We start from the raw sequence: 8,302 nt of genomic DNA, 5'->3' as shown, positions 1-8,302 counted from the left end.
AGTGTAAATATTCAAGATACACACGTGACCGTGGAATTAATTCAATGGCTTACAATTATTGGAGTTTAAGGAATAAAATGAAGGTGAATATATATATATATATAAAATGAAGGTGAATAGGAATAAAATGAAGGTGAATATATATATATATATAAAATGAAGGTGAATNATATTTACACTGTACATTTCTTGAATATATGTTCAAGATATATATATAGTATTCGTTCTTCGTTTTCCACTTTAATTCCTCGCGAAGAGTCCAACTACATTAGATCTGCCATCTTCAAATTTTTTTTTCGTGTTTTCTGCGAATAAAGGGATCGAAGCAGGAGTTCATTGAATCCAGTCCGCATTGTGAATTCATTCATACGGAGTTTTTGTATCGATTTCTGTGGCTTTTCTTCTCTTTTTTTTTTTTCTTTCTTTCGAATTTTGGTTTGTAATAAATGGGAAAGGCATCAGTGATAATCTACATTGCTGTTGGGATACTTCTACTGTTTCTCATCTCTCGCTCCTCCAACAACAGCAGCTCTCACGGCCAACGCCACCGTCATCGCCGCCTCAAAGTACGTTCCAACTTCACCTTCAATCCACCTGTCGACCCGCACCACCATCACGACCGGGCTGCTGCCTTTGACCCACTTGTTGCTGAAATCGAGAGGAAGAGGGAGGACAAGGAATGGGAGCATCATTACTTTCAAACCCACCAACCCGAATTGCATACCCAGTCGGCGATGGGTCACGAGCCTCAGCCGGAGTGGGAGGATTTCATGGATGCCGAGGATTATGTGAATGATGAGGAACGCTTCAATGTCACTAATAGGCTGGTGCTCCTGTTCCCCAAGATTGATGTCGACCCTGTTGATCAATATGTCACCGAAAGAGAGTTGACTCAGTGGAACCTGCATCAGAGTATGAAAGAGGTGCTGCATCGAACACAGAGGGAGATTGAAACTCATGACAAAAATAAAGATGGTTTTGTGTCTTTTGCTGAGTACGAGCCACCCAACTGGGTCAAGACCTCTGGTGAATGCTATTATTTTGGCATTTAGATTGGAGGGTTTCTATTATGGTTATGGATTCCCTTTGGTTGATATTTTCATAACACATCTCAAAGTTTCTTACAAAATTGTTGCTTTTCTTGAATCTTTGAACGGTGCTGGCGTTTCAAAGCCATGGATCGATTAAGGATTTCAAGATCCTAGATGTCAGTCAGTGAAAGTTAACCGTTTTACTTTGATTTTTTATATCTTACTGATTTATGAGCGTATCTAATGAAGTGGATTTAAAACTTTAGAGTTCCAATGCTGTTAAGCTACTTTGAAGCATTCTTATTATACAAAACATATCCAGTCTGTTTCCTAATGTGTTTGATGGGGGGTTTGCTTGTGTCCTTGGTATGATAATCTGTATTAGGCATGCAGGGCAAATTAAAGGTTCTTTGTTGCAGTGAGTGAGAATAAGCAAGTTAATAGATCTTCACTATAATTTCATGTGCCTTTTTTAGGTAATGTGGTTTCTAATTTCATTCCTTTGTATTGCTTCAGGTAATGATTCATTTGGATATGATATGGGATGGTGGAAAGAGGACCATTTTAATGCATCTGATGCAGATGGAGATGGTCTTCTGAATATCACAGAGTTTAATGAGTATGTTTCAGTTTTCTAGAAATTGTCTACAGGAAATTTAAATGATTTGCCTTTCTTGCCTCTGCATATTAAGTTTTCTTCATGGACTAATTCTATTGTTTGTTTGATTATAGCTTTCTTCATCCAGCTGACACCAAGAATCCCAAGTTGCTTCAGTGGTTGTGCAGAGAGGAGATAAGGTGCTATATTTTTTTAACATTTAGCTAACTTCTATTCGTTTTCATTATCTTATTGTGGCTCTTTTTTGTATATACTATGTCTATATAGTAGCATACCCGGTGCTTGACCATTCAATTTCTAAAAGATTGTATGGACTACTAGGTCAAATATTTCTTTAAGTTTCCTCGTTTGTTGTATCAATCTATTGTCAATCTCGCTTGCTTCATGGCCCAAGAATGATCTTGCTTATAGCCCGAAGGTGTCAATTATGTAAATTTTTATCTAAAAGTAACATGTTGTTTGAATAGAAAACCATTGGCCCACTTCTTATTAACTCGAACTTTTACATCTAGTGACTAGTGATATTCTACTTATGTCTTGATATATCAGTTTACGAACCCTTTATTTTCGTTACATGTACAGGAGTCAAATTTAGCCACAAAATTTCCCTCCTACCAAATTTAAGAAATGGAATTATTGGAAGAGATTATTTTATGATTGTCAACAATGCAAAATATTTAACCATCGCAAAAGCTTTTCCCTTCTATCATCATCAGACAATGCCTTTTTGGTCATTATGGGCGTGTACTTGTCTGATGAACTTATTTTGATCTGCTAACTGCTCTTTAACTTGTACACTCTCCATTATTTTCCATTTTAGGGAACGAGATAGTGACAAAGATGGCAAAGTGAACTTCAATGAGTTTTTCCATGGACTCTTTGACTTGGTTAGAAATTATGATGAAGAGGGCCATAATTCTTCTCATGTCTCTGATGATTCAAACGAGTCCCCTGCCAAAAAATTGTTTTCTGAGCTTGACAAAGATGGTGATGGGTAATGAACTGCCATCTCTCTTTGAATTGATTGACTGATCATGTTAAATGCTTGTACAACTATGAAACTAACCCAAATGTTATTCAACCTAGATACTTATCTGATGTAGAATTGCTACCCCTTATTGGAAAGCTTCACCCATCAGAACATTACTATGCTAAACAGCAGTCTGAGTACATAATGCAGCAGGTATTTGTTTCACTGGGACACCTCACATGTTTTACTATTTTATGTTTAACGAGTTAAATTCGTGAAAAAATGTTTATGGAATATTGAAAATGAGGGTGTATGTTACGATGCTCAGAGATCTTATGAGGTGATGCTGGGAAGTACATTGGTGAAATAGATAATCATGTAAATACATAGATGCTAATAAACATATGCTGTAATGATGGCAGATAGACTTTGAACATAGTTGAGGTCGATAGTCCTTTGTGGATTTGTGGTATGAGACGAAAATCACAGTCTTTGTTGTTTCTGGTCTGGTCGTTTAATATATTGTAGACGATGTGGTATTTTTTGAAATGATCGGTGGCTCTCATAGCTGACTCTAAATTTTCCTGATTCTTGGTGGAGTGTTTTGAGGGTAGCTTTATGACTACGAATAATCATATAATTAATAAAGATGAAGGGGTTGAGTTCCAACTTGAATCAGAGCTTTCTCTTGGTAGTATTTGAGACTTTGACCTTGATGGAATAGAAAGGGAACATGAAGTGGCAGAGTTAATTACTTTAATCAAAAGTATTTTACTGATTGAAATAAAATTGCCCACAGGCTTTACAAGTTTGAGTACTTTAGGATGGAGAGGAGAATGCACGTGAGTAAATTTTTTACAATCATGACATATATGAGATAGTGTAATTGGCTACTTCAGATGGAATTTATTAGTCTTTGAAAGTGATGACTGTATCAAAATGTTCACATGAAGTAAATAAGTATTGTTTAAAATGGAATGGGACGGAAATAACTTAAGGCTCTGCTAAAATCCTGTGCAGCCCCTTCTCCACCTACCCCTTGTTTCACCACCTACAAGGTTATTTATCGTCGATCTTCCTGGCCACATTCTTCTCCCCATTTGTCATTCCTCAACTCATGTGAATCCAGATGCATGCTCAAACGATCAATTTTTCAATAACTAGTCATATTTGCTTTCTCCTCAGATTAAAATGAAGACTTATTGGAAAATATATTTCACTGCCTAAAATAGTCCTTGATCATGTTTACTTAAGAATATTCAAGTTAACTAACTTTAGACATGGTTTTCTAAGTTTTTTCTGTAAAAATATTTTGATTAATTTAGTGCTTCGCATAAAATTATCTTGAAGATGTGAGTCGTTAAATTATTTAATGTCATAATCTTAGTACCTTTTAATTTATGAACTGATGTTATCTCGTGTAATTTTATCGGAATTTAATGATAATTTCTTGACTTTTTTTTTCTCTCTGTTTGTTATGTCATCCAAAATATTCTTTGTTTTTTGGGCGATAATTTAGCAATCCAAGTCTTGCTCATTTGACCTAGTAAACAATACATTATAAAGCTCATATTTTCCCGTGAAACAACCAACGAAAATAAGCTTGGCCTCTTGAAATTATTGCCGAGAACACTTCACAGTGCAATAATATCGAATTGTGGCCATGTAGCTTTCATATTGATCACTATCGAATTCAATCCTGTCCTCAAATGGAGTTTGGTTTTCAACATATCAGCTCTGATTTTTTAAAGCATCCTCCCACATAAGGTTCATCCTATCCCATTGCTCTCTGTAATTTCTCCCCAAGTTAGAAAGACTCAAACTTTGCTAAAAATTGGCTACACAAGTATCTTGTATCTTTTCATTCTTTGGAACCTAACTGGCAGTATGTGCATCATCCTTCTCCCTAAGTTTAGGCCAGAATGTTGGGAGTGTGGAATATGTTTGACAGCCTTGAAGCATGGAGTTGGCCAAAAGGAGTTTTTAGTGATTGTTTCGAGGATATGGATAAGATTCGTGAACATGTTTGTGGAAGCCTCAAAACTAGTTGATTATAGGTCTTCCGTTGCTATTGGGCTGTTGTGCTTCCCCTATCACCTGCCCATATTAAGTAGTGAATTTCACGAAGACAGATTAACCTATTCAAATATGGTATTTATATGTCAGTCTTTAAACTGCATTCCAAAAATGCTGCTCTGGGATCAAAATTGTGTTTGTTGATGGATGCCCGTGAAAAGTATTTGTGGTCTTGACAATGTTGAAGATTCAATGCTAATTTTGCAGGCTGATGCAGATAAGGATGGGCGTCTGACGTTGACCGAGATGATCGACAGCCCATATGTTTTCTACAGTGCTGTGTTCAACGATGATGAAGATAGCGATTATGATTACCACGACGAATTTCGCTGACATTCACAACAGGCAGGTGAAGAAGCCTGTGAATGATTTAGGTTTTTTGGTTTGATAGCTGAAAATGTGTTCTTTACATATTTAGCTTACTTTTGTTCTGTCCGTCCGTTGCAGCAGACAGATTATAGGCGTTTGGCACTTCACCCGGTTAAGGAACAAGACAACAAGCGCAGACAGTTTACCTTCATTACATTTTATTTTATTAAATAAATACTTTTCCCTTTAATTTTCCTTTATTTTCTATTATGGCAATTGTGGCCTCAAATTTGGATCATTTTTCTTTAAATTATAATTTAGTAGTGTGAATAGACTGATATTGAATAGATAATAGTTCGTATCGTATTTTTATAGTGTCTTTTTCTTTGATAATATTTTAAATTTTGAAATCAAATGCTAGACATTTTGGCAAGTGAGACCTAATAATAGACCTGGTTCGGTATGGTATACCTAGTTTTAAAAGAATATCAAATATCGTACCGAGAAGTTTCGGTATTGAAATTTCGGTACCACATAAATTTCAGACGTTCTTACCAAAAAAATGTAGTGTATCGAAATTTCAGTACGGTATATATATAATATTATCTATACCGAAAATGAAAAAAATTGGTGTTATTTAATTTGAAATACCGAAATTTTTTGAGTCATCATATCGAAATTGACATTATATAAATATTTGGTATTATTTTCCACTCCGACCTGCGAATTAGTTGATTCTTGGAAAAGGTTATTTAAATTTCTAACTTTTCGTATAACAAAATTGACATTCGTCTCTATCCCTACTAACTAACTTGGTCTTTTGATATAATCGTTTTCTAAATTTAAATATTACTTTTATCCCGAATAAATTAATTTTCAAATCAAAATATTATCCTCATCTCATAAACAAATTACACACGTATATTTAATATAATTGCTTAATTATTATACAAAAATTCAAAAATTTACTACCCATCTAAACAAATTATTAATATTTTTGTAATTACATCATTTTTTAGAAAAAAATAGTATATTATCCACATAATAATTTTACAAATTATAACCGAATAATTACAGATATTTTCAATTCAATTTGTTCGCTGTCTAATTGCTAACTTAACTCTAATAATAATTATTAATAAAAAATCATTTGTACAAGCAAGCAATGTATATATACAATTTGTATTATATTGACAAAATATGAATTTCAGTCTTATATGTATTGATGTGTGACATTTTTAGTCATATATGTTTCATTGAACCAATCATAATCATACAACTATGTTTTTTGATCAATTTTTCCAAAATAATGTAATTACATTTCCAATTTTATTGTCAAATTTTTGTAAGTATGTGGTTAAAAAATTTGTCGAGACATGCACGTGTGTTTGACAATGTAAGTATAAATTTTAACAAAGATATTAGTAATCTAATTACATGATTTTNAAATTAACTAAGATATCAATTATAATAATTTATTGCTAATATTATTATTAAAATTTATAATTTTATAATATGTATTATTATTATTTTTCGTTTTACTAAGCTAACAAATATAAATTTGGTTGAGTTTTCTACCACATATAAATAATTTCAGAGGTAACAAATTGATAATGTCAGCCCTAGATCAATATTGTAGATCAAATTTGATTAACAATAATATCTCAAATTTAGAAGTAGAGCGGTATACTCAGTGTGTGACATTGATGATTTTTGGAGGATGTATGTTACCTGATTCGGATAGTTGTTCAGCAAATTTGATGTACTTACTTCTTCTCCAAGACAATAATCAGGTTTCTAAATTCAGTTAGGGAAGTGTTGTACTAGCATTTCTCTACGGTGAACTGCGTATTGCATCAACTATTGGCAAAAGTGAAATAGTATGATCAATTTTCATTTTACATGTATATATTAATTACAAATTATTTATTATTTCGGAAAAATTTTTTCCGTTTGCACTCATTATTATGTTTAATTTATGCATTATTGTTCCAGGTTTGGGCATTTTCTAGAATTACCTTTCTTTGTTCAGATCCATTTGGCGACATTCCTGATGACGATGATCATAATGACCGAATCCTTCCATCCCTCCGTTTGGGGAAATGTATATTTATAAATTATTGTGCAAACACGTTTTTGTTATGTACGTTGTAAATATATTGTCAAATTTATTTTCATGTAGGTGGAACTGTTATTTTATGTGCGCCCATATTACTACACACTCATTGCGAGTGATTCGTGACTTGTTGGATAAGATGAAATCTAAGAATGTAAACAATCCAAACCAAGACATATAGTATCAGGCTTGAGCTTGGTTCGTTTAATATTGACAGAGGCTCGAGCTCGGCTAGAGCTCGATTCGAGCATTTATCATAAGGCTCGAGATCGAATTATCTTGAAATTACTAAGCTCGCAAAAAAAGCTCGAGCTCGGCTTGTTAAAAGCTCGTTTATAATGTTAATAAAGCCGGGCTCGAGCTTGATTTATTAATAGCTCGTTTATCATGTTTAACAAATCTGGCTTGAGCTCGGATCATTTTCGAGCTCTTAAAACATACAATTGAGCTCGAGTTTGAGCTTGATTCGAGTTTGGTAAAGATTAAATATATCTATGAGCTAATTTTAAAATACACATAAAATTGTAAATTTTATCCGTGCTAATATTTTTATTTGTCAACTCAACAAAAGAGCAGAGCTCGAGCTTACGAGCCACCTAAACAAGCCGAGCTCGAGCTCGAGCTCGCCAGCATATTAACAAACATGTTCGCATGCTCACGAGACGAATATCATTTCACTTGACCTTGGTTCGATTAAATTATCGAGTTCGAAATCGAGCTTGAGCTTGACTTGATATGATTAACAAACGAATTCAAACGAGCTTTTTATCGAGCCGAGATCCGAATAGCTCGCGAACAATTTGGTTCGTTTACATCCCAAATGAAATCCAACCAGGTATTTAATAAAAAAACTAAATATAATTGCAAGTTATATATGTTTATAATTTTGCATCTTAGTTGATTTTTTCCATTCATTGTACTTTAAATGGGTGTTCTTCCAATTAATTTGAAAAAGAATATCGGTGTTCGGTGTGCCCGCTTATATGTTTCAACATTGTCGATATGTATCACACAGACCGAGTTCTCTGACAATTTTTTCAGTTGTAGCACTTTCCAAGGCCATCGTTTGATGGGGATGAATTTCATGAATCCACCTGACAAGGGCGGCGAAACTATAATTGGGCTGAACATCATAAAAAAAACATCGATGTATGGGATGTGATAACTGCAAGAATTTCACT

The 8,302-nt window shown here is 33.9% G+C and overlaps 1 protein-coding gene across 3 annotated transcripts; it reads left to right on the top strand.

Annotated features, from left to right (window-relative positions):
- Positions 1–220: 220 nt before the first annotated feature.
- Positions 221–5,377, top strand: LOC140990495 (uncharacterized). Of its 3 annotated transcripts, none has more exons than XM_073460212.1 (7): positions 221–1,026; positions 1,548–1,650; positions 1,764–1,829; positions 2,471–2,644; positions 2,737–2,833; positions 4,904–5,045; positions 5,151–5,377. In XM_073460212.1, the coding sequence occupies exons 1-6, from the start codon at positions 447–449 to the stop codon at positions 5,027–5,029; spliced, it is 1,146 nt and encodes a 381-aa protein (XP_073316313.1). In that variant the 5' UTR covers positions 221–446; the 3' UTR covers positions 5,030–5,045; positions 5,151–5,377. The 3 variants fall into 3 exon arrangements, with proteins under 3 accessions (XP_073316313.1, XP_073316314.1, XP_073316312.1); XM_073460213.1 differs by having other exon boundaries at positions 5,147–5,377; XM_073460211.1 differs by having other exon boundaries at positions 5,144–5,377.
- Positions 5,378–8,302: the final 2,925 nt, after the last annotated feature.

The sequence above is a fragment of the Primulina huaijiensis genome, chromosome 12 (assembly GCF_012295235.1).
Source record: "Primulina huaijiensis isolate GDHJ02 chromosome 12, ASM1229523v2, whole genome shotgun sequence".
Lineage (NCBI taxonomy): Eukaryota > Viridiplantae > Streptophyta > Magnoliopsida > Lamiales > Gesneriaceae > Primulina > Primulina huaijiensis.
Note: the sequence above shows the minus strand (reverse complement) of the source record. Positions and strands in the feature narration are given on the sequence as shown.

What these genes read in the sequence shown, in the direction of transcription:
- LOC140990495 (XM_073460212.1), top strand. Translation starts at nt 447, where the DNA reads ATGGGAAAGGCATCAGTGATAATCTACATTGCTGTTGGGATACTTCTA. An exon ending in CAACTGGGTCAAGACCTCTG is followed by an intron (nt 1,027 to 1,547) that starts GTGAATGCTATT and finishes GTATTGCTTCAG; the next exon opens with GTAATGATTCATTTGGATAT. An exon ending in CTTGACAAAGATGGTGATGG is followed by an intron (nt 2,645 to 2,736) that starts GTAATGAACTGC and finishes TATTCAACCTAG; the next exon opens with ATACTTATCTGATGTAGAAT.